Source organism: Perissodus microlepis, chromosome 5, assembly GCF_051167445.1.
Source record: "Perissodus microlepis isolate ML-2025 ecotype Zambia chromosome 5, ASM5116744v1, whole genome shotgun sequence".
Taxonomy (NCBI): Eukaryota; Metazoa; Chordata; class Actinopteri; order Cichliformes; family Cichlidae; genus Perissodus; species Perissodus microlepis.
The window spans coordinates 14,247,315-14,274,208 of NC_140465.1; the positions used below are offsets into that span (position 1 = coordinate 14,247,315).

General features: G+C 43.1%; 1 protein-coding gene across 1 annotated transcript; it reads right to left on the reverse strand.

Moving 5' to 3' along the window:
* Positions 1–16,849: 16,849 nt before the first annotated feature.
* ccdc3b (coiled-coil domain containing 3b) lies at positions 16,850–26,697 on the reverse strand. Its single transcript, XM_084928058.1, has 3 exons — positions 25,603–26,697; positions 21,920–22,094; positions 16,850–18,315 (listed from the first exon to the last, which is right to left on the reverse strand). The coding sequence occupies exons 1-3, from the start codon at positions 25,959–25,961 to the stop codon at positions 18,022–18,024; spliced, it is 828 nt and encodes a 275-aa protein (XP_084784184.1). The 5' UTR covers positions 25,962–26,697; the 3' UTR covers positions 16,850–18,021.
* Positions 26,698–26,894: the final 197 nt, after the last annotated feature.

The window sequence follows — 26,894 nt, forward strand, 5'->3', positions numbered from 1 at the left end:
CTGGGATTTAGAAATTAAGTCAAGATAGGAAAGATAGAAAGTCTAGGTTTCAGTTGCCAAGTATTGGAAAAAGAAAAGAAAGGCTCTTGAAATGTTTGCTCTCTCTTAAACACAATGGAAATCATGACCTGGTTGCTCAAAATCCACAAACCTTCTTCTGCAGAGTGACACGCTTGGTGGGTATAATTCGGTGGCGGGGAAAAAGCTCCTTCTATGGCAAATACAACCTCAATAAGGAAAAATATATATATAATTACATGGTGCAGGTCAAAGGTAAACATTTGTCACTGTGGGGTAAGCTGTCCCTTTAAGCTCTGCAAAAAATCTGATCCACTGATTTCTAAAGCTGTAACATCCAGCCTACAATTACTCATGCCTGCAATCAAGTGGAAGGATCCATCACTCTTGCATAGAAAAAACAAAACAAAGCAAGAAAACAGTCGACCCACATCACAATACTAAATCAGCTTCAAATCCTCAACAATCGCTCACAAAAAAAACAAGAAAAAAAAACTGTAAACATCCGGAGTGGAAAATATGGCAACGTTAACGCAAACTCCCCCAACTATTAGATTGAAAAACAGAATAGCATTACTAACAACAAACACATGAACTTGAATTCCTCCTGTTTGCCTTATGGACCCAGTCAGCCACCCAGACAAAGAAAGGAATCAGTACATACAAGTGCACCCAGAAAGAAAGGAGGTAAAAGTGATAAGAGGAGAAGAAGCTAAGTGGGGGAAAAAACAGTTATCAGTGAAGGTTAAAGCAGCAGCTTACCTTCAGCCAACTGGTAGAGGAAAAAGAAAGAAATGCAAAGAGTTGGAAAAGAAAATACCTCCAAAGAAGATAAACTGTTTGTGCCCCTGAAGAGATTTCTGACATAAAGATGTGTGGTTTAGTCAGTAAATGCAAACATGAGAAATTATTTCCCCGAGTGAGCAAAATCCACATACTCAAACGTGAGACAGAGCCCATTCATGTGCCACACGTGGACACATGGACAGACAGCAATGAAAAATCTCCTCCCCCTTTGCCGAAAGTACAGCTGGTTAAGTGTAAGGAGATGTTGAGGAAATGTTTGTAGATGTTATTGTGGTGGCGATGAAAAACTGAGAGACAGAGCTGTGTCTCAGTGTTTAGCCTTTCTAACAGTATTATCATAGATTTGGATCAGTCAGTTAGACCACTGTAGTCCTTAAAAAGAGTACAGACATTCATACTACAGAGAGGATGGCTGTTACCTAAAAAATTGATATAACCACCATAATATCACCTGTTGGTTTGTGGACGCCTCAATTATTTGAATCTATGTCAAATATTTATTTATTTATTTTTGTTTTTTGGAAGCAGAAGTAATAAGCTAATGCTAGTTAACTTGGTTAATCCACAGTCACAGAGGCCTAGAGACCAGTCGTCGACTCCCTGGCAACCTCCAGTCTTCTAGGAAAAATATATATTCCACAGCCAGTTGGTGAGTGGTTGCTGCCTGTCGCCTGGTGCAACAAAACAAAGCCTGATTGAAATTGTTTTGGCTGCTAGCAGATTGATGCTGCCACCCACAGTTTGCATGAAAAATGCCAACATGTCTGCAAGCACTTGTCACGTACTCTCTGAGCTGTAGAGAAACTTGTGAAAGGTCAATGCAAACTGGAAGCAAAGAACGTTTGCCTCCCTAGAGAATGTTTGCAGACGACTCAGCATCCTCTGTGCAAACTACAGGTGACTGGTGATCAAGGTGTAGCGCCTCTACTCAGGACCAGTACACTCTCACTTCAAATAGAGACCCTAGACATCTTACTAGGTTCAGAAGGAGGTTTTGTTTTGGAGACTCACAAAAGGAGTTGGCTTGGAAGTGAATAACCGGGACCTTTATTGCCTCAGTACCATTTATATACATATACAACACAATAACCCAAATTGCACACTAATAGTGCATTTTAAAGGTGAATACATGTAAAACAAAACAAAATAAAGACATTTAAATGGAAGATACTGAACCGTATCAGAGCTCTTTGGAATGAATGAACAGATTAAAGTGTTCCCGTTGTGAAGTTTGAATTGTCCAGTCTGAATTGTCCTTTAAAGTCGTTGAAACCCAAACAGGTGTACTGTAGGGGAATTGTCAGTGTGCAAACCCTATTATCCGGGTAGGAAAAGTAGTGCATAGGGCTTATCTGAAATCCAGGGTTGCTTGAATCAGTTTCTCAGGCAAATCCCACAATCCGATCGCATGGCTGGCCACACCATTTCACGATCATCCAGGATCTCATTTGGGCTGTTCTCGCCGTCAGTGGTTCTCCAGAATCCTTCTAGTAGTTCAAAAAACCAATCTACACAAACAGTGCAGAACAATCAATTTCTTTTCCCATTTTGTGTTCTTAACATGAGCTCATTAACTTCTTTTCCAAATGTATTAATCACAAATGGCATTCCCTTTAGCTTTACCAAGTTACAAGAGTTACAGTAACTTGTTTGTACCAGTATCAACAATTTTATCAAAATTATATCACAACAAAGAACATCAGCAGCTTAAACAGTAATGTAAACAGTCATAGCAATGAAAGTGACATTCATCCTTAAGGCTTACAAGCAAACGTAACTTAATTCAGTGCAAATACTATTAAACTTGAAGTATGCTCATATCTCTTAAAACATAACCATTTTAATATAAACAGAGCTAGCGCTTCTACTTGAATACCTCCCCGATCGGAATATGGCTTCGGTGGGGTGGGGTGGCTAACAGCTATTAGCAGCTAGCATCGCATCTAGCATCGGCATCGTTTAGCTCAAAGCATTCAACACTTATAACACACTGTAAAGAACAACAGGAGAAGTAAAACAACACGCCAGGTTCTCATAGCTCCCGATTGGTTTTTGTTCAAAGGTTTCTGAGCTGAATCAGCTAGTGAAATACATTATCTAACTTAACAGGTAGCTAACAAAAGCACGTGACTCACCGGGATTTTCAGACACAAATAACTTGACAGACATTATTCCCTTTGTGGTAAGAGTTCGGGGCCTAATAAAAGAGTACCTTATTAGCATTTATACGTAAAACAATCTGGTCTCATTAACCGGGTTGCAGTATTGCATACCAAGATACTTTTTCCATGCGCTCCGACACGTACTTGACCGCCATCAGAGGGAAGATCTCACAGGAAGAGACAGGTAATACTTCCTGCGCACTAGACGCAAGGTCGTCAGAACATAAGACTGCAACACAGCACCCCCTTGTGACAATAACAGGCTATAGCCTTAGATTACAAAAAGGGACTTTGCAGCCCTGTATTTCACATGGGTTACACCCTCCCCCTTTGACCTAGCATGAGCCCCTTCATGCGTCACGCTGTGGTCTACAGATGAACTCTCATAGTCACCTATTGTATAAAGTGCTTGGTTAAAGCTCTCTATGAGGCTCTGCGCAAAGGAAATTAAGGGATTTCCCAACTCAGGATAATGGAAGCGCCCTGGTGGTCGACGTGTCCTTTCCGACTTACGAACATGGTCACTTTTTTCTGCACTTTCAACAGTTTCCTTATGCTCCAGAGCTGCCTCAGCGGTTTGTGGGTTCAGATCAATGGTTTCCATAGCTACAGGAGCCTCTACCTCAATGGACGGTACATCAATGCTGTCTTCGGCCACAGCTGATTTTTGGTTAGTCATAGTTGGTAAAGTTACATCGTCTTCAGTAGGGAGTTGCTCAGCCACAACATCCGGCTCCTCTCCTTCAGCTACTTCAGGAGGTACCCCTACAGGCTCTGCAGGCAGCAAAGGGGAGCTGCCTCTGCAAGGCTCATCCCGAAGCTGAGGGTTTACACAGTCTGCTGGCATAGCTGGTATACAACTACCCTCCGGTACTGTTTTTCCTGTTTGCTGTCGTCTCTTCAGGATTTCAAACACCTGAACCAACTTTCCAGGAATGACAGAAGACTGCCTAGGATAGACAGGTGAGTCATCTTCAGATTCTGCTTGCTCCTCCAGTAACAGAGGCTGACTGCGCCTCGTTCTTGGCCTGCAACTCTTTGGCTTGACCTGGTCAACTTCCTCAGCTTCAGATAAGTCACCGCAAGGGAGTAAGAGATCCCTGTGAAGAGTTCGAATAGGACCATCTCCATTCATAGGCTGTACAACATACACAGGTAGGTCTACCATCTTTTCCACCACTCTGTACATGGTTGACTCCCACTTATCTGCAAGTTTGTGTTTATTCCTAAGTCACAGGTTCCGCACTAGCACTTGATCACCTTTCTCCAAAGTTGACTCCCTGACAGTTTTGTCAAAACGGCATTTATTCCGTTCAGCAACCTTTTGAGAGTTTTTGACAGCGATCTGATAGCTCTCTTGAAGGCGAGCCTTCAGAGCTCTCACATACTGAGAGTGAGATGTAGGAGAGCCATCTTTAACTGGCAGGCAGAATGCAATATCCACGGGAAGCCTTGGCTGGCGACCAAACATTAACTCGTATGGACTAAACCCGGTGGTCTCGTTCTTGGTGCAATTATAGGCGTGAGTTAGTGGTTTCACATAATCGCGCCAATGAGTTTTCTCTTTGTCTCGTAGAGTTCCTAACATGCCAAGAAGAGTTCGGTTGAACCGTTCAACCGGGTTTCCCCGTGGATGATAAGGACTGGTGCGCACCTTCGTGATACCAGCTAGGGCACAGAGCTCTTTAATGAGTTGGGACTCAAAATCCCTGCCCTGATCACTAAGCAGGCGCTCAGGAAAACCATAATGCACCAGAAACTGCTCCCAAAGACACTTCGCAACTGTTGTAGCCTTTTGGTCTTTTGTTGGCATAGCAACAGCATATTTGGTGAAATGATCAGTTATGACCAGAATGTCTTTGGTGTTGTGACTGTCAGGCTCCAAGGATAAATAGTCCATGCATACCAGTTCCATGGGACGGGTTGTTTGAATACTCACAAGAGGTGCTGCTCTTTCAGGAAGGGTCTTCCTTCTAACACAACGTCCGCAAGACTTAATCTTTCTCTCTACATCAGTTGCCATTTTAGGCCAATAAAATCTTGACCTAACCAAGTCGAGGGTTCTTTCCAAACCCATATGCCCCATGTCGTCATGAAGGCAAGTGAGAATGGTGGACCTTAAAGACTCAGGGACGACAAGCTGAAAGGTGACATTTTCACCTGATTTGCGGGTTCTGTAGAGGAGACCATTTTTCAGTTCCAACCGTTTCCACTCTTTGAGCATTAGTTTAAGCTCTAAGGATGCAGAGTTAGGATTGGAATTTTCTTCACCTCCATTTTCTAACATGTTGACCACATACCCAATAATTGGGTCAGACCTCTGATGTTGTTGGAGTTCTACCTCACTATAGTTAGGTATGACAGAACAACCTAATGTTCCATCATCTGCGTAGACGTCTGGCACCGCATCGGAGTGTAGAGCAAGGGACTCTACCAAAGTGATAGAAGGTAGGCTATTGTCAGATTCACCTAAGAGATGACGGTGGCACAAGACACTGAATGTGTCAGCTGTCACATCTTGTCTGTTGGGAGATGAAGAGAGATGATGGGAAGCGAATTGTTTTATTCGCTCTTTTTCTTCAAGAGAAGCATAGTCATCATCCACAGTATCATGTGGCCGCCTAGAGAGGCCATCTGCATCTTGATTGCTCTTACCAGCACGATACTTAATATTAAAGTCGAAGGTGGAGAGAGCGGCCAACCAGCGATAGCTGGCAGCATCAAGCTTGGCTGACTTCAAAACAGGTCAATGGGTTGTTGTCCGTTAAAACGGTGAATGTGTTCCCATAGAGATAATCTTGGAACTTCTCTACAATGGACCACTTTAATGCAAGAAATTCCAGTTTATGAGCTGGATACCGCTTTTCACTGGGTGAAAGTCCTCTACTTGCGTAGGCAATAACCCTCACTTCACCATCCTGTTCTTGATACAAGGCTGCCCCTAGCCCAGAGGTGCTCGCATCAGTATGAAGGATGTATGGTAATTTTGGGTTAGCATATCCAAGCACTGGAGCTGACGTCAGTTTCTCTATGATTACCTCAAAAGCTTCCTGACAAGCAGGGGTCCAACGGCTGGAAAGAGGCTCTTTAGGGTTCAAGTATCCGCTAGGACCGGGTGTCACCTTTCTGCCCTTCCTGTATGGTGGGTAGCCTTTGGTAAGATCATTCAGGGGTTTGACAATTTTTGAATAGTCCTTCACAAATCGTCGATAGTACCCTGCAAAGCCTAGAAAGGACTTGAGGTCACTGAGCGTCTGGGGTCTTGGCCAGGTTTTGAGAGCTCTGACCTTCTCAGGATCGGTCTCTACACCTTTGGTAGACACGATGTGTCCTAGGTATCGCACTGAACTTTGGAAGAAGGAGCACTTTTTGGGAGAAAGTTTCAACCCATATTCTCTCAGTTGCTGAAGGACACGCAGAAGCCTGGTTTCATGTTCCTCCAAAGTGCTGGAGAACACGATGATGTCATCTATGAACACCAGAACTTCTTTCAGATTGAGGCTGCCCATACACCGTTCCATTAAGCGCTGGAAGGTGCTGGGAGCGTTGGTGATCCCCTGGGGCATACGGTTAAACTCGTAAAATCCCAAAGGGCACACAAAAGCTGTCTTGGGCTTATCATATTCCTCCATCTCAATCTGGTAATAACCAGACTTGAGATCCATTACTGAAAACCATTTGGATCCAGCAAGGGCTGAGAAAGCCTCTTCAAGGTTTGGAAGTGCATACGCATCTCGTATTGTTAACGCATTGAGCTTACGATAATCAATACAAAGACGGACCTCTCCATTCTTCTTTTTAACCACCACAATCGGTGAAGCATAAGGGGACTCTGATTCACGGATTACTCCTGCATCAAGGAGTGCTTGCAAGTGCTTCCTCACAGCTTCATAATCATTTGGGTGGATTGGCCTGGACTTTTGCTTAAAGGGTGCTTCGTCCTTTAAGTTTATGTGATGTTTCACTTTAGATACATGTCCAAGATCCAAATCATGCTGGGCAAAAACATCAGCATAGGCACTTAAACGCTGGGTAACCCTCTCTTTCCACTCCTGCGGGAGGGGAGAATTGCCAAAGTCAAATGTCAAATCTGGGTGAGCAGGTTCATCAACTGGCTGTGCAGTAACATTACAACATTTCACAGTGTCATCATTTTTGGTTGAAATGGGTGATTCGTCATATATCTTTGCAGGACTATGGAGCTCTGCAATGACACACCTAGAAGGCAGTGTTATGTCATGCTCAGTTTCATTTCTCACCCATATAGGTAACCTATGAGGATGCTGCTTGGGCAAAGTGACAAGACAGCACTCCACAAAAATTCCCCCTGGTAAGGTGGATGTCGTTGGCTGTTCAACGATGGCACATTCACCAGACCTGCTGGATCTGACACAGCCTTCAAGGAGGACTCTTCCTTGAGCTGGTACTACATGTTGCACCTTGCCCTTAAGAGTTACAAAGCCATCGTTTCCGGCTAGGTTTATCTCTCTCCTGACCTTGAGTGTACGAAGAATCTGCCTGTAGCCATAGACCGACGACAAATCATTGGGATCTTTACCTTGACAATCTTCGTCGTACAGAACATCAAGTGCATTTGTCCCAATCAGCACAGGCAGGTCACAGTTACAGCGTAAGTCAGGTACTACTAAAGCAAGGCTAGAAACCTCAGGCTCAGTTTCAATAAAGCTTTTTGGAAATTTAAGGCTGATGGGTATGTATCCCAAGTAAGGAACATTTTGGCCACTAGCAGCCTCAACATCCAGGCCACTGATAGGCTGAATGGGATGTTCTGAAAGATTGGTGTTGTAAAATGAAGCGGATACTGTTGTCACTTGAGACCCAGTGTCAAGGAGACAACTGCAATTGACTCCCGACACGGTAACATTTGCTGTACATTTCTGTCCTACAAGTCCCTTGGGTAACCTAATCTGGGGTCGTGCTGCACGAGAGAGAGAAGATGCTTTCCTCTGAGGTTCCGGTTTGGGACGTTCATGATTACTTTCAGTTCCTGGTAGTCCCTCCCCAGAAACTGATTTTAGTTTAAAGCTGACATATTCTGTTCCTCCCAGACTTGTAGTTTTTGGTTGAACTCCTTACGTTTCATTTCAACTAGTTCAGGGTTTGGTTCATTGCTGCAAGAGGGAGCAATATGACCATCCTCGCCGCACCTGAAGCAGTACCATGGGCGTGGCTTCTTATTGAGTTTAGTCTCGCTTGGGTCAGATTTCTCTTTAGGAAGAATCTTGAACTTGGGTTTGGTTTTCTTATTTGGCTTGTCAGAGTTCTGGCTTGAACTGTCAATAGCTGATGCTTTCAGTGAAGCCACTTGGGCTTGTAACTTTGCAAGTTTCCTTTCTAACTTATGTGCATCAAAAGGCACTAACCTATCATTAACAGCTGATACGTCTGTATCATCAGTGACATACTCTCCTACTTCAAGGGAGTTCAAATGTGCCTTAGGCTTAGAAATGCCTAAGTGCTGTTTCATTCGGCTGGACTTTGCCGCTTGCCGGTCCTCCTCAGTACGTAGCATGAGGAGCAACTCTGGAAATGAAGGTGGCTTGTCCTTCTTCTGCTCAAGCTGCAAGGTTGTGATCAAGCTGTTGTTCCAGCAACCTCTACAAAACTGTTTAAGCAGTTGGCGATCTGAATCATTTGTAGTGATGCCACCTCTTTTAATGACTTTACTCAGGGTTATCTGCAACCGCTGTAAATAGGCAGAAGGCTTTTCACCTGAGTTCTGGTTTGTGCTCAGGAATTTGGCAAAAAGCTCATCCCCATCATCAACAGTACCATACGCTGAGTCAAGAAGGCTGAGATAGTCATGGGGAGAAGCGTTAGGACCAAGGTGCTTTACAATGTTAGCAGCTGGTGGAAGAAGGCTCTCAACTATTTTCCTTACCATATGTTTGTCAGATATGGTACAATCTGTGAGGTGGAATTCAACATTGTTGCGCCACGTATCATAATCAGCTTCGAAAGTAGAGCAAGGGGTTTTCCCCGAGAAGGGCCTGAGCTTTGCATGACCTTGAGAAGGCATTTCATTGTTCTTATTGACATGCTCAACTACTACTCTCTGTACTTCAGGTGTAGTGAGCTGTTCAGGTGGTAAGTAGATAGTGGTTTTTCTGTGCGAGGGAGTCACTTCTACACTTGGAGAGGATGAGTGAGAGTCATGCTCAGGCAAGTGGGTTAAATCACTGCCCAGTTTAACAGGACTTTGATGCTCTATGATGGCTGGTTCATCTTGGTCTGTGTCACTAGTGAGCTGCAGATCCTGATTAGGCACTGTTACATTTGGTCCAACTGTGGGGTTACTTTCAGTGGACTCCTTCATTCTGGCCAGCTCATCTAGTAAAACCTTCTCAAAATCTGCACCACTCAGTTTAGCAAGCCCTTTCAGTTCAGTTAGGTAAGAATGGGTTAAACATGAACCCCTGTCTGCAGCATACAGTGCAGACAGAAGCTGGATATGATGGACAACACTTGGGTTACGACTTTGTCTTTTGCAAGGCAAGCTATCCTTAAGGAACTGGACTGGTTCACCTGATTGGAACTCCACAATGGCTGTGTTTTTAAACTGTGCCTCTGTGCTAGTTACTTTGATTACTCTTCCAATAGAACCAAACTGCCCTAAGTAATCAATAACCTCATTGTCAACCTCATCACCTGTTAACCCTCCTACTAGGACAAAGTTAGGTACTTTGACACCTTCAGTTTGGATTACATCCATGTTGTCTTATTGCTCCAACCCAGAATGTCATGGACAAATGTAATGATTTGACCCAAAAGGCATGAAAGCACCAGTTGCTCAACTTCCAAAAATAAAAGGAATTAAACCTCCTGGCTGGCTCGCCACGTTTTGTGTAGCGCCTCTACTCAGGACCAGTACACTCTCACTTCAAATAGAGACCCTAGACATCTTACTAGGTTCAGAAGGAGGTTTTGTTTTGGAGACTCACAAAAGGAGTTGGCTTGGAAGTGAATAACTGGGACCTTTATTGCCTCAGTACCATTTATATACATATACAACACAATAACCCAAATTGCACACTAATAGTGCATTTTAAAGGTGAATACATGTAAAACAAAACAAAATAAAGACATTTAAATGGAAGATACTGAACCGTATCAGAGCTCTTTGGAATGAATGAACAGATTAAAGTGTTCCCGTTGTGAAGTTTGAATTGTCCAGTCTGAATTGTCCTTTAAAGTCGTTGAAACCCAAACAGGTGTACTGTAGGGGAATTGTCAGTGTGCAAACCCTATTATCCGGGTAGGAAAAGTAGTGCATAGGGCTTATCTGAAATCTAGGGTTGCTTGAATCAGTTTCTCAGGCAAATCCCACAATCCGATCGCATGGCTGGCCACACCATTTCACGATCATCCAGGATCTCATTTGGGCTGTTCTCGCCGTCAGTGGTTCTCCAGAATCCTTCTAGTAGTTCAAAAAACCAATCTACACAAACAGTGCAGAACAATCAATTTCTTTTCCCATTTTGTGTTCTTAACATGAGCTCATTAACTTCTTTTCCAAATGTATTAATCACAAATGGCATTCCCTTTAGCTTTACCAAGTTACAAGAGTTACAGTAACTTGTTTGTACCAGTATCAACAATTTTATCAAAATTATATCACAACAAAGAACATCAGCAGCTTAAACAGTAATGTAAACAGTCATAGCAATGAAAGTGACATTCATCCTTAAGGCTTACAAGCAAACGTAACTTAATTCAGTGCAAATACTATTAAACTTGAAGTATGCTCATATCTATTAAGACATAACCATTTTAATATAAACAGAGCTAGTGCTTCTACTTGAATACCTCCCCGATCGGAATATGGCTTCGGTGGGGTGGGGTGGCTAACAGCTATTAGCAGCTAGCATCGCATCTAGCATCGGCATCGTTTAGCTCAAAGCATTCAACACTTATAACACACTGTAAAGAACAACAGGAGAAGTAAAACAACACGCCAGGTTCTCATAGCTCCCGATTGGTTTTTGTTCAAAGGTTTCTGAGCTGAATCAGCTAGTGAAATACATTATCTAACTTAACAGGTAGTTAACAAAAGCACGTGACTCACTGGGATTTTCAGACACAAATAACTTGACAGACGTTATTCCCTTTGTGGTAAGAGTTCGGGGCCTAATAAAAGAGTACCTTATTAGCATTTATACGTAAAACAATCTGGTCTCATTAACCGGGTTGCAGTATTGCATACCAAGATACTTTTTCCATGCGCTCCGACACGTACTTGACCGCCATCAGAGGGAAGATCTCACAGGAAGAGACAGGTAATACTTCCTGCGCACTAGACGCAAGGTCGTCAGAACATAAGACTGCATCACAGCACCCCCTTGTGACAATAACAGGCTATAGCCTTAGATTACAAAAAGGGATTTTGCAGCCCTGTATTTCACATGGGTTACAAAGGCTTTTGCAAGGAGGTATTCATTGCAACCAGTTTTAACAGCTGCCAGTAATCTCTGACAACAACTTGCCAACTAGTTGGGTCTCATTTTTTTTTCTTTTTGCCTGTCCCATTTGGTTCTTTAGCCGTCAGAATTGTTGTCTGAAGACCAACAAGGATACCCAATGGATTTACTTTGCCAAATGGATCATCACGGCCTTGCTGTATTGGTCCATTTGATCGACCTTTGTTGTTATTATTTATTTTATTTTATTTTCAGTTGTAAACCAAGGGAGAAAGAAAGATGAAGGAAAAGAAAAACAGAAGGGAAGAGGGACAGTGAGAAAGGGCACTTAAAAAGAGAAAGAAGAGAAAAAAAAACTCTCCTGGATCACCTGTTGAGAGAAAAAGAAGAGAAAACAAGCAAAAAAAAAACCAGAACAACATACTAAACACAACACCATCACGTTAATCTAGCTAAGTGTAAACAGCAGTAAATACTAAATATTGAATGTTGTTGTGTAGCAAGCAGGACCGACAGCACACAATGTGCTTGGAAATAGCAGCCAATAGAGGTGTAGTTTATGTCTATGAACAGTGAACACCCGTGTGCACACCTGTGTGGATCAGCACGCTTGTATTCAAAAGGTTTCCCTATGTAATGGTCTGCTAGAGGATGTAGAGAGCCATAGCCCTGTCCCCCAGGGCATGAAGCAGGCATGGAGGAGATCCAGGCCCCAGACATCCAGAGGCCCCAGAGTGCGAGAGCCCAAGGAGGACCACTGGAGGGGCATCCATGCCACCCTCCTGGGAAGAGCTGAGGAGAGCCCCAGATGAGGGGTCACCCAGTAGCCACGGAGCAGAAGCCAGAGGGGGCTGCAGTGGCATGCCCGCCGGTTCTGCTGGCAGCCAGCTGTACCAGAGTGAACCGAGCCGCAGGCCCAGAGGCTGGAGGCCCGAGGGCCCCCTTTACCCCGGAAGAGGCCTGACCGAGCAACAGGCACCAGGCCCCGCCAAGTAGTCACCGGGAGTGAGCTGGTACATACCTGAGCGCCCAGCCCCAGACACCAAGAACCACCAACGCACCGACCCCTGAGGGCATCAGTTACCGGCAGGGAGTGTGATGAGGGGAGATAGGCCTTTGGAGGGCCTGGGAGTTCCCAGAGAGGTGGAGTGTAAGACCCAACCTGACACATAGACACAGACAAACAGGCACATGCATTCCCACCCTCATGCACACATATAGAAATACTCAGCACTCACCCAACGTAGGGATAGACATACATGGACACTGTACACACAATCACACTCCCCAAACAAACTCTATACCCTGGGTCCAGGTACCCTCGCCCCTGGAGGGGGGAAACGGCACCTAGACCCAGGAGATGTTACCCTTTCCCCCGGGGTGGAGGCAAGCAGACCTCCCCAGGCTCTGCAGCAGCAGGGAGGCCCCACATCCCAGATCCCAATCGGACGGCCAAAACCTCCATCCAGCCCCCCCACCCCGATGGCCAGCAGAGAACAGGGGTGTGTGAAGACCCCAAACCTCCCTCCTCTCGCTCATGTGTAGTGTGGCTGCGTGTTATTCTAAGGTGCATTTAAAACACGGGCGAGCATGGTGCTGCTGCCAGAGAGCAGCAGGTGTTAGCACGGCCCCTCCCGAGAACCCTCAATGTCTACATGGATTTAAAATTGAGAGGTGGGCACCAGCACCAGAGGTGGGGTTGAATACACAGACCGTCCACTGGACGCCGTTAACGTGCCCACCCTCAAGGCCCTATATGTAGGTGTTATGAGAGTGTGAGTAATGTGGATGTCTAAGTTGTGGAATAAAATTGAGGCACAGGTGGCCAGAAGGGGATTGGGGGGGGGTGCCTCCCCTGCACCCTGGTGACACACCCGCACCCCAGTAGGCACCCACGTCCTTCGGCACCCACCAAGGCAAGGGATCCCAGGCCCATCATGACCGGGGCCTACGGTAGCAGGACCGCCCAGCCCCACAGGACCCGGGGCAGCCCACCTGACCCCAACGCAGAGGAAACTGTACCCACCCTAACATTCAATCATCTCCCAGACTGCACAAGACAGTAGACACCCAGGTTAAGTTTATTCTCCACCTCTCCTATGACTCTCCCCCACCTGCAGAGTGGACTCCTGCAAGGATGGAACAAACTCCCTGTCAGTTGAAGAGCCCCCTAGTTAGGCCGATGCGCCAGAGGCCCCCTGCGCCAGGGCTGAGCCCCCGTGCACCCACCCGCCCACATCCTTGGCGACACACCAACAAGGACCGAAGCCCCCAAGTTCCAGCCAGAGCCCTAGCACGGAGGCGAAGCACCCCCGCACCCCAAGCCCCCACGCCTGCCCCGGATCCACTCAGGGGCAGCCAGGCTACCAGGGCAGTAACCTACGTCTGCCCTCCCCCAGGCCTGCTGCACGCAGCCACAAGGAGAACACCCTCTAAGAGCAACCAGAGCCACTAACCAGGTTATGACCACAACCCCTGGGTTAAGCCCTCCAGGGATAACATCCCTAGGGATTCTCCAGACGCCCTGAGCCCGTCCCAACCTCCACATCAACCACAATGGCGAAGGCGGGACCAAACCACAACCTTTGGTTATTGGGTCACATTTTCCCCAGTAACCAAAGGTTCCCAGATAGCCGCAAATCAAGCTTTACACCTGTGTCTACGGGGTCTAAGCAGGAAGCATCCATATACTCTATTACACATGAAACATAGCGCTTACAGCCATTTATGTTGGCTTCCGCCTGTCATTCAAGGTGGGTATACCTAGCATAAACTTAGTCCTAATAAAACTAATACAATTTAAACTCATGAGTTATATATATATATATATATATATATATATATATACACCTCTACACAGGGAGTTTTAGAAAGGGAAAATTTTAAACATAAACTTTAAATATAATTATTTCTGTTTACAAGGTTGGCATTTTAACACAGGAGTCTGTATTGTTTTCTGAGCCAGCCTCAAGTGGCCATTTGAAGAACTGCAGGTTTTGACACTTTTGACACTTAGGGGTGTGCTTCATTTTTCAGCTGTGCATATCTTCTAAAAGCTTAGAAATCTCCCAATCTAGTTGCACAATCAGGTAAAAAAAAATACCTGAATTAATTTGTATTTAAAAAACAAAAACAAAAATCAGCGGTATTCCCATAAACCTAGCGTGCTAATCTTCTAAGCAATGGTTGCAATTTCTAAACGATTAGCACATGAGCATTGTTGCTGTGAATAAGTGAATAACTGCGCTGTTTCTCACTATCTGTCAGAAAACCACTTTTTAACTTCAAACAGCTTCTTATTCTGGTGCAAATATGTCAGACAACAAACATGTGAGCAAATGTTTATGTGGTCAATACTTGAGCCTATCCCAGCTGCAAAAGGGTGAAAGGCAGGGTACACCCTGGACAGGTCGCCAGTTAACCCAACCCCATTACCTGCATGTCATTGGAGAAAAAGCCAGAGGACCTACAGAGAACTGTTACCTCACAGGTAACAGTTCTAACCACTGCACTACCAACCTCAAGAGATTACAGCACTCACAGAATCACAAAAAATGTTTTAAGCCACTTGGCCTTGTTTTAATAAAGTTAATTTGAAACACAAAGCTCTGGGTTTCTTTGCTCTAAAGGAAAAACTGCATATCCAAGGGCCAACCCAGATAATTATCTACAGAAACAACAAAGTCAGTGTTAGGTTCTGAGGCTCAGAGTTAAAAGTTCTCTGCAGGACTTCTTTATGTGAAGCAGTAACAGACAGGGCGAAAGACTAAGTGTAAATGCTTGAGAAAATCTGAACTGCAAGGTGGGGAAAACAAAGAATAAAATGCAATAACCAATCAGAAAATTTACTGGAATTATTAATACAAAAAAACAAATAAAAAAATAAAACCACAGAAAAATAACAGCATTTAAAAAGGAAAATGGGGCCAGATAAACAAGCCGTGTCCACAGATAGCCAGGTCCTGTCGAGGTGGACCACCACTGTGCAAACGCATTGCCTGACATCTGTTTTGCAGCTTGGTTGTGCACAGTGGTTTATGTTGAGAAAGCGGTGTGTGTATATCATCTTTGGCTCAGATCCATGGGATCTTGACAGTTGGCTGCAGGCAAGGTTGTCGGATGCGATGGTTTCACAGGGAGAAGAAAGAGTCAACAAAGCAAAGACGAGGAGTGTGGATCTAGTCTCTTTCTTCGCTCAAGAGGCCACGTGATGCTTGAGAAGAAAAGCGTCATGGTCTGGTTTACTGCAGAACAACAGAACTGCAAGAGACTTCCTGACATAAAATGTGTTTGAAATGTGTCCGTTTTTCGTTTCTCCTCTGGACGCACAAAGAGAGGGGAAGCCCCCCCGCCCCCTTCCCCCCGTTTTATGCGACAGCAGCATGTGGAAGAAATTTGGTTCAGCTCTCTTGGAAATTTTGTTGAAAATTTCATCTGCCAAGATGATTTTGCATTGTATAAATGTTCATTGTGAAAGTTCACCAGATCCAAGGTGGACAAAAGTTTGAGAGCAATGGGTCAACGCAGGGTTGATTTATTTTTAGGATTGATGTTTCTTTTGGGGTCTGTGGGAACTTTTGATTTATTAGCAGCGAATCGCACTAAATATGTTGTGTATGCCAGAAAGCATTTATCATTTTTGACTGGAAAACACAGAAAGCAGGAAACATTACGAAATGAAATCATTACCACTCTGCAACACAGCTCTTTCAGTAGTGGCTTTGTTCTGCTGTTTGGCTACATTTATTAGAAAGTATCAGCGTTGCAGATGAAAAGAACTTAGGAACATTAAACTCGGTTGGACTTCTGAATGCAGTCATGTCAGGAAACGAAGACAAAGAAGCATGACTGCCTTAAACTGTTACATGAAACCTTTTTCTTCTGTTGCTGATTGGACAGATCTGGAAACAGATCCAGAGACCAACACTGCAACGCTGACTTTTTGCAAAGTTACAGTACTGTGCAAAAGCTGTGAGTCAAGCCTCATTTCTTTATATTTTCCTTCCAAGGAGCCAGCCTTTCTTGTCATTTTTAATTTAATTCAGGTTTCCTGTAGGTGTTTTTCTTTGGACATTGGCTTCTTTTTCACTCATTATCAGCTCAGTCTTTGTACCTGACCATGTTATGTTTTTTTTATTCAGAACTGGTGGAATTATAAATGCAGAAAAGTACCATCACATTTTCATCCATCATGCAATAGCATCTGTAAGGCATCTGATTTGCAACAGCTTGATTTTTTCGGCATGACAATGATCACAAATACACTGCTAATGAAGTAAAAGCAAAAAAAAACCAAACTCTATCAGTCATGGATTGGCCTCCACAGAGCCCCACTCAGTTTTTGGCAATGTGTTGAAAAGAGGAAAATGATGAAGCATAAAGATCTGATTGACAAATGAAATAAAAACCTCTGACAACTGCAACTTTCTGTAAAAATTAATTTATTCCAAAAAGCTACAGTCACTATTACAAAAGCTATTGTATCGGCGAGGCAAGCCAGGTGTTTACATTGTAGAGAGAGCAAGATCATATCAAAAGCAAATACAGAATGTATAACAAAAGCAACCTTTTTTTTCTGACACAGAAAAAGCCAATCCCGTACCATGCCAGGCTCACTGGCTGGAATTAATGGGTGCTCAGCACCCTGTTATATACGAAAATGACACTTTGATTCAGTACAAATCACAGATTAATGTGAACTTGGAAAAATGCACTCTTGGGAGAAACCCCCCCACAAACAAATACTGAATTTAAAAATATTTTTCACACCTTATTCTTTGGTATATTTGTTGCTCCTCGTAAAGAGAACTAGATCAATATGCAGGCCTGTAACCACTTACCCCACACATGCTTATTTTAGCTCACCAGCTTGCACAGCCAGTAATTGTGAGCATCTGAAGTCAACCTAATGCCATGCACTTACAAACTTCTGAGTTAATAAAAGGTTATTTGTACCTCAGCACTCGCAGGAAACATAGGATCATTTAAAACAATACATGCCACACTGTCACATATCCTCTCAAAAGTCAACGTTTGATTTGAAGAATTTTGACAGCAAAACCAAGAAAAAAAAAACAAATTCTAAAATGTATACAATGCTTGTGTCCAGCACAGAAACAAGAAATATCAGATTTAGATATTTCATTTCCAATGTTTGAACATTATCTCCCTGTTGTTTGGGCATTCAAAAGCTTTGAACTATGAGCTTTCTAGTAGTTGTTTGTGTGGCCACTTGAAATAAACTGAAACGGTACACACTGGTATAAGTTGTGGGTAGATTAGGTGACAGTACAGTCGTGCAGAGAAACAATGATGTCACTGGCACAGATCAACTGAACCACAAACTAAAGAGTGAGGCACTAAACTTTGTTGCATGAGCAAAGCAGAGGAATCATTCTGCAGGTTAAAATGAATGCTTCTTTGGAAATAAGGCGAATCTTGTGGAAGACATGAAGAATACAGTGGCTTTCGTGCTTATTCAGAGTTCTTAGATCTTTCTGTCACCTCGCCCAACATTTCCCTTGCTATTGTTTCAGTTTGATCTGCCACTAATGCTTCACAGAGAGCACTTCTCCGTTAGTTAACAGGAAGAAGCTCTAATTTTTTAGCTTTTTGGAGAGGGCCTTTTTAATCGGCTGGTTCTTTTGGTCCTGGGTCGTGTCCTGATCGGGGTGACTTTGCGGCTTCTTCGATTCGTAAATCTGTTTGAAGCTGAGGGTTTGCTGCTCTTTTGTTGTTTCTCGCTGAGCCTGGCGTAGCAGACGTTTCATGGTCTTCACCTTTTCCCTCAGGTGGCCGTTGGCTTTCTCCAAGGAACGCACTTTCTGGGAGAGGGTCCTCACCCTCTCTTCCTCCTCAAACAGAGCCTTCTGCACGGTGGAGCACAGCAACTGCGAGGAGAAGGAAAACAGAGCCAAATACGTTTGTATTACCTGAAAAAGCACGAGATGTCTTACACTAGGTAAACGTGAAAGGTTACAGTTAACCTCTCATTATTCCAGTGTTAGCCTTATTCTGCAGGCTTTCCCACAAATTTTCATCCTGCGCTGCAACTTGAGTGAAATCATAGTTGGCGCTTTATCCCACAATGAATCACGCTAAATGCTAGAGTCAAGTCAAATCTCTCTGTGATACATTTAAGATGCAACACCTACTAGATCTGTTGCTCTTGATGCCAGAATCTAATGAGAGAATCATTCTCGGCATGTTTTTAGTGCCAACAGCTCATAGGTCTTCCAGTGTTTTAGCTTTTGTATAAACAGCAGAGAATTTCTCGCTGTGTAACTGTGGCAGTGAACTGTTTTAAGCATTATCGTGTAGCACAAGTCCCGCTCTTTATGTAATACTGTGGGCAACGGTGCAGCTCTATAGCAACTAGGGAAAAATTGTTACACAACATACTTTTCCCATTTCAGTGAGACACCACTGTGAGATGGAACCTGTGACAGACATCCAAAGGCCTGGACCATTGCTGGGTGAAAAAACGAGCTCCAGATGCTTCAGAATGCATGCCTGTCTGCTTGAGTGTGGATTTCCGTAGCAGATCCTAATGCTTCCACACGGGCCAGCATGAAACACTGATGTAAATTCTCCTTCATCAGATAACAACCACTCATGGTTTTTCAGGAAATGTTAAAAATGTGCTGCCGGCTGCCTGCCCACATCGCTGCTTAGTTCATTACTTCTTGTTATATTAGCTGTGGGTTTTGCCCATGTGCTCTTCCATATGTCCCAGAGCGAATTCTGTGGAAATATTAAACTTTACAATGCAAAGAATGAAGTTTAGGAGCTAAAAGAAATGTTTTATGAAGCATAAAGTGTAAAGTGGCACATCTATGTTTTTGTGCACACGTTCAGTTAGAGGTGGACCAAAAGCAAACCTGCTGAACCTGGAACGGCACCATGGATGGATTAGATGATAGCAGCTAGTGTGAAAAATTCATAAGTGTAATTCATCTTCAACATACTTTGCATTAAACTGTTAAAGTCTGTTGGGAAATGAGCTTGGAGAGACATGAAATTCAAATTTGTATAATCAGGATTTGGGAGATATGGTTTTTCGGTTAGATAAACATCTCTCCTGTATGACACATGGTGTCAAACTACAGTTGTTAGGATTTTTAAGAACGACGGGAAAAAAACTTTCAGCTTCTGCAAAATTTTCTATTTGATTGCCATCAAGTGAAAAACTGATAAAATTAAGATGATTTAATTACAATTGTTAATTATATGTTTGTTTTTAATGTCTATTTAGATTTAATGTAAGGGACAAAATTTGTGTGTGTTGTTTTTATTTGTACACCGACTCCTCCTACACAATAAAGAGCTGAGCAACCAAACTTGGCACACAGGTACATCTTAGGCCCCCAAAGGGCTCAATTTCAGTGATTGTCATGTCATCAGGTTGCCTGGCAGACACATACGAGTGTGCTAAAATCAACTGTTTTTGTCTTTGCGTACGTACATTACCTCAAAAAAGCATCGTATAATTTTACCTTCACGCCTAACAGCACAAACCGGCCAAACATACTGTAGCTTGGGCATGTCGTAGTGCATTAAATATATTCTGATGTTTAAACCCCAGAATGGCTCAAGCTCAACATGCAACACTGTTAAAAAGATCCTGCCTGCCTCTTCTGTGAACCACACTTTTCTTCTTTCTTCCTGCATTTTTTCTAAAGTTTCTCTAAAATGCATCCAACCAGCACAGACAATATCCAGGACTTCTAATGTGTCTGATCTAAATCTGTTTTAACCTAATTACTGAAGCAGTGTAGGATGATCTTGGCACAGAGCTTTGAATGTCCTTCATTAAACCTGGAGATCTATTCCTGAAGACTACTTAAAGAAATGACAAGAAAGCTTGATGAGAGAGTTCAGAATAAAGAATAAAGGTGCTCATAATAAATATTGACTTTCAAGCGTGTTAAAGTTTTTGGTGTGTATATTGTATTTTTTTTTTCAGATGTCTCAATAAATCACTTCCCTATGTCACATATTCCTAAGAAAATATAAAGAAATGAGAGGCAGCTTGAGACTTTTGCACAGTTGGACCGTATGCAACCTGAAGCTGCGGTCTTCCAACATTGTGTGATTAGTGTTGGCTCTGTGTCCGATCACTGGGTCAAGACTGTTTTTGGCCCGTTAACACTAATATTTCACCATCAGTGTGAGAAACATAAAACTGTGGGAAAATCCCTGCTTCTTAAAATAATGTTTATGTTACTAATAACGTTTAGTGTTAAATCACAACATGACGTCACCCCATCTGATTTACTCCGGTTGACACTGGACTATAAGATGCAGAACATATTATCCAGTATGATTTGACTTCAGGTCAACTGTCCAAACAGCGGTCGCTTAGTAACACTAAAAGCAAAGTCTGTTTTTATTTTGCTAGAAGGAAATTTAATCACCAGAGTGATATAACAAAGCGGCACCGATATCAAGACATCACTCTGTAATTATAATCACAAGCCGGATCAAAAGAAAAAAATTTTTTTCCATTAATGGAAATACAAAACTATGTTTTCTTTTCTTTTCTTTTTTTTTTAACCCATGGCAGATTCTTTCTTTTATGAGTAGTCAGCAAATGAAAACCAGACAGGAGTGAACAACTGATCTGAACCGGGGTGGGGGTGGGGGCTTATGCCAAAAGGTTTAAATTCATTAAAGGAGATAAAAGAGCGGTGAGCGGCTGGAAACCCTTTCAAAACTGACTCAGTCAAGGTTTAGGAGCAGCACGTGTAGACACAAACATGCTTTAATCATTTCAGCAGTGACAGCAGGGGCGTGAAGCGGAGACTGAGCTGGTTCATTAAGGTCATGTTATAATCTCATGTGCATCATTAGAAGCATTACAAGAGTAAGAGTGTGGCACTGCTAAACCACCGATCTGCAATCATGAGCTTTATTTTGTAGAAAATGGCCACTTACTTTGAAAATATTTTAATTATGTTTGTTCTACTTTATGTAGCGACTTTATTCAGGATTCTTTGTATGTTTTTGTCCTTTTAAACAATTTTTATCTAGCCCAGTGGTTCTCGAGCCACTGCAGGGATGGCACGTTTGCTGATGCTATTACGCTAACCTTCATTTAAGTAAAGTTCAACTGCTGGATGCAGGCTGTAAATTGTGGGGTGTGAGGAACCAACCTTTGTCAGCCCCTGAAACGAGGCGTGCCAGAAAAAAGTTTGAGCACCGCTGATCTAGCCAAACCTAAAGAAACGTGCTTCTGGTTTCCCATGCTGTAAGAACACATTAAGGTCCTTTGAACAGGATGTCAAACTGAATACTTTTCACATTTACCACAATGCTTGTGGCTATCATGTCCTATAGTATACTTTTTTGCCTGAAGTACTACGTGGGAAGCCACCAGAACTTGCAGCAGCTAAATAAGAAAAACACTCCCCTTCTCACTAACTGGATTTAAACAGATGACTTCAAGAGAGTCAAACATCAAGTCTCTCTCGGTGGGTCTGAGTATCTGCATACCCGGCTGTCCTCCTGAGCCTCCCACTCCGGGGTAAAGGTGTGGACTTGAGTTCCAGGCGTGCAGTTGGAAAACTGGAAGAGGCTAGCAAACATGCGGTGATTCTCTGCGGTGTCGGTAAAGATGGGGTCCTGAAAGTTCACTCCGTGGGGGACGATGTTGTAATTCTCATCCATCCTGCATGACAGAAAGGGGAAAGAGTCTGTTGATACAGCAACGAGCAAGAGTGAAATGTGGGCTTTCAGTAAAAAAAAAAAAAAAACTCAAATGTGTGGAAACAAACAGATGCACGCATAGATCGTGTAACATTTAATTATCACCAGAAGTCCACTCAAAGCAAATAAATGGACTTGTGCAAAAATCGCTATAAGCATTTTGCACATGTCCACTCACTCAATGTTTGTTTGTTGTCTGAGAATTTAGGCATTTAGTATTTGTATGATTTTCATATATACAATTTCTTTATCTGGGGGAAAAAAAGAAACACATCTCTAGAGAACTGTTAACAGGTCTTGTTCTATTTATATGCAAATTCAAGCATTATGTGGATGACTCAAACCAGCGAATTACAAGCCAAAGGCTTTTACAAAGCATGTTTCATATCTTCAGGAAGTCTTGAAGCAGTGGGTTTCCATACATCTGGATTCCATCTCATATCCCTCAAGGGACATCAAAAGTTTGGCTGTCCCTATAGGAAGCTGTGTGGGTGTGTGTTGTATATGTGGGTATCTGTGTGTATGTTGAAAGAGCGAGAAGAAAGCTGATGTTTTGCTTCAACAGAAGATGTCAAAGGTGAGATGTAATCACAGTCACTGTGAGGTCTGAAGAAATGAAAATCCTTTTTCTTTTTTCTTTTTTCACACAGTATCGGTTTAGTACATGATCGAGAGTGCAAAAGCAGCATGCGTACTTCAAAAACCTTACTTTGAGTAAAAGTAAGTATAGCTTTCTCCTCCTTCAAGGCTCGGTGTTAGGTTACCTCATTTTTAACGTAAAAGTTACAAATCCTGAAAAAAATGAACTATAAGCTAAGGTTTTTGCATCGAACATATGGCTAAAGCAGAACACTCAATCTGTCTCATTTAAAGGTCCCGAGGGAGGTCTTCAGTTGCATTTTTCTCCATGCTCAGCTCTGTCCAGGGAGCTTATACTCATGATTGATTGGAAAGACTATTTTAGTCAGAGACTATGCTTTTGGGGCTTTTACAACAGGAAATGAACATCCACTGGAGACTGTGATGAGAAGTTTTCAGTTTGGACTTGATACTATAGTGTCTGGGACTTGATGTTGTAAACTCCACTAAAACTAAACTGATCTGTTTCAGGTTCAGGAAACAAGAGGTGCCTCGACCTCGCACATAGCAGAACATGCAAACACAATTTGTTTAAGCCATATGTCATCTCCCATCTAAACCATTTGATTTAATACTCTCTAAATATTTGGTTGCTGTGGTGTCAAACACCACACGAAACTGAGACTAAAACCTATTTCTTCTTTTTTTTAGGGTGCTAAAAGAATCGTTGGAAAATAAATCGATTTGCTACGTTTGCAATCACCAGGAAACTTAGTTGGATTGTTTAAATATGTAAATATGAAGCTACTAACAGCATAACAGCATATGGCTTCGAATAAGCATCCTCTCACTCACCAAGCCTGTGCTTTCCAGAAGAAGTAAAGGGTGTTCTTCCCCCCCACTTTTGCCAAGTGCACGCTCACAGGGGATTTTTGGATCTTTCTATTAATGCTTTATGTCTTGCTTAGTCACACACTTCCTTTGACTTTAGGAAATGCTGCTCCTGGCCAGCCAATTAACCCCCAGATTGCATCACCCCCTGTTAAACTGTAAGGTGAAATTTTCAGGCTTTGTTCTAATCTCTGCAATTTTTTTTTACATGAAGTTACGAGTCTTGCCACACACTGTCATTTGATATGTTGTTATGACAGTGTAATAACTGTTCCCATCCCAGTAATTACTTGGGTTCTTGAGCTATTTTTTTTTTAAAAACCATCTGTTAAAAGCAGTACACTGGCAGTCTTTCAATCCTAGATGCCCTGAAGTTAAAGGAAAATGTGGGTAAACATATTTGGGGGTTTTCCTCCATTATATCTTTGGTAAACACTGACAAAGACCACTGTATTGCTTTACTGAAGTAATCATGGCTTTTTAATTATCTTCAGGTCTCCACTTAAACACAACTCTGTTGTGACTTGCTCTAGGAAGTTTCCGATAGCGGTCACCTGCCCCGATTACAGGGATAACATCCGGATGGTTTTCACCATCGCAACAGGGGGACGGCAAAGCTGTCCCTGAAGGTGTGATTAACTCAGGCTGGTAAAAAAAAATCATATGAAAGTCTTTTTGCTATCACCACTCACAGCAAAACACTATCACACATGTGCACGTAATTCTGCATATATGAGGTGTAACATGTGCTATAAAACATTATTGTTGTTGGCTCTGCCACATACCCTCATGTGGGACAGACAAACTTTAAACTTGAGGAATGCATTTTTAGTGCCCCTCTCTGAATATCCTGTCTCTTCATCTGTAAGGCGTGTCAGCACACGCTCCTTTTGTCAGGTGACACACTGGTGCATATATGGAGGACAAAAGGTGGTCGTATTGACCGCTGGTGTGCTCATAACTCTTCAAAAATTCTTTGTAGTTTACCTTCAAGCTCTTGGAAATGTCTGGCTCTGTAATTACACTAGCTGGAAAGCAACAGACGTTTCCTGAGCAACAGTGTTGTTTCTGTCCAACACAGACATTTAGGAATTAACTTGTTGCATACTTTTCTTTTCTTTTCTTGTCTTTTTTTTTTTTTTTAAAAATCTGGAAATTGGTTGGTTATTCGGCACATTAACCGAATTTGGGATGGTGTCACAGACAGATAATGACTGAAAGAGAATATGCTGTATGGGGGACAGGTGCCAGTTATCTGCCTTTGAGTGAACTTCGAGTGCAAATTCACTAAATCTGTCAACAATACTTTGTTTCCATGACAGATCTCAGCACAGGCCTGATGAGGTGCTGGTTTTCATTGGAAAGAGTGCTACGTGCCATCTGTGGATTTTGCATTATTCATAGAGAATAAATCACATCTGCACTTAATGAGGATGAAGAAAACTTAAACCTGCTAGTGATCATTATTTTTCATCATATAATGCAATGACATGGCTATTGACTAAACCTTTTGTTCTTCTATTCTTTAAATATTTATCTGTCTCTTGTGTCAAAGAGGACCTAAGAAAAAGATGGACAGGTAGCCAACTTAGGTAATCATCTTCTGATTCTGATGTAATGCAGTCAAATGCACATTTAAGCGTCTTTTTGACCTGTAGGAGATCATCTGTCAGGGACAAAGCACACACTGCATATTTGAGTGTAAACATATAAAATCCTTAAACGCCGTCTCCCTTTGTCTATATTTCCACATTGAATATATAGGATGTGTGAAATTAAATGCAACATTTGAGCTAAGCATCTTGTACAGGAGGGCCCGATTCCTAGTGTACCGTTTACAGTCTTCTTACCAAATTAAACCAGGCGCTTGCAACTTAGGTGAGCATGGTGTTAAAGTCTTAGGAGTGAAGCTTAACTGAGACTGGCATCAAATCAGACTACAGCTGTCTGTTATCACGCGTGATTAATGCCATACCAACTTTATTCATCTGTGAGTTCACCTTAGAAAGAAGTAGTAGTTGTTGTCTTTGGTGACGCTGTAGGAGAAGCAGGGGAAGTAACCGAGGCCGGTGACATTAAACCTGGAACCCGCAGGAACCTCCAGCATGCTGCCCCACGCCTGATCGCACAGGAGCTCAATCTCGGCGGAGAAGAGCAGGTCAGTGTCGTGCTGCCACGGCAGATAGTTATACACGCTGTACGACTCCTTGTGCAGCGCCAGCACCTTGGCAAACACGATGATCTCCGCCAGCTCGGCACGGCACGCTTCCGTCTGCGGTCTCCAGTCATGGGGTAGCTGACACCCCCAGCTCCCCTCGGAACGGACGGCTGCAAAAATAAACGCCAAAATAATCCACATGTTGTGACAACGAGGAGACAACCGTGAGTCAGGGAGGCGCACCAAGGCGCGCAGTGCTGGTGATGGATGAAATCACTGAGGGAAAAGAAGAAGGGAAAAAAAAGCTGCAGGGATTTCGCTACAGGCGCATACTTCCACCAATGCACAATTAATATTTAGTTTCAGAGTAAGTTACTTAGGAAAAAAAATGTTTTGAGCAACAAATTAATCCCGTGTATCCTTCACCGTGGTCCTACTACTGCCTCCAGCCACAATTCTTTGCAAGTGGACCAGCCCATTCACCTCAGCATCCCCCTGTAAAAACACTGCCTCTCACCTTTAGAATGGCAGCAGGAGGAGCAAAGACAAAAAAGGTGCTCTTTCAGTTTCAAACCTACATTTTCCTGTGAAAACACAATAAAGGCTCTACCTTCAGTGCTGGTAAACTCGGGTATTTAAAGCAGCAAACCCATCGTGAAATCCCAGCAAACAATAGAAGATTAAGGGTTTTAATTGAAAATGACTAAAGAAAGAATAGTGGCGCCCTCTAGTGACTATCCGCAAGATAGCAGAGATAGAACTGGAAAAGAGTTGATAACCTATACCAGTTGCATGTCAAGTGGCAAATATCCAGCATCCATCTATCCATTAATCGTGGGGACCGCAGCCTAAGAAGGAAAGCCCAGACCTCCCACCCACTCCAGCTCATCCGGGGAAACACTGAGGCCGAGAGTCCTGGGAGGCCTCCCTCCCGCTAGGACATGGAGGGAACACCTCGCCTAGGAGGCATTCAAGTAAGACGAACGTTCCACCCCAGCTGGCTCCATGCGATGTGGAGGAGTAGCGGCTCAGATCTGAGTTCCTCTCATTTACATGAATTATGTGGATAGTTTTATAAATGTCAATGATTTCACACAAACGAACCCAGTGTGGTCACAGAAATCTTTAGATGGA

Coding starts and splice junctions, on each gene's coding strand:
- ccdc3b (XM_084928058.1), bottom strand. CDS start 25,961: ATGTGGATTATTTTGGCGTTTATTTTTGCAGCCGTCCGTTCCGAGGGG. Junction 22,095..25,602: donor AACTACTACTTCTTTCTAAG/GTGAACTCACAG, acceptor TCTGTCATGCAG/GATGGATGAGAATTACAACA. Junction 18,316..21,919: donor AGGCTCAGGAGGACAGCCGG/GTATGCAGATAC, acceptor TTCTCCTCGCAG/TTGCTGTGCTCCACCGTGCA.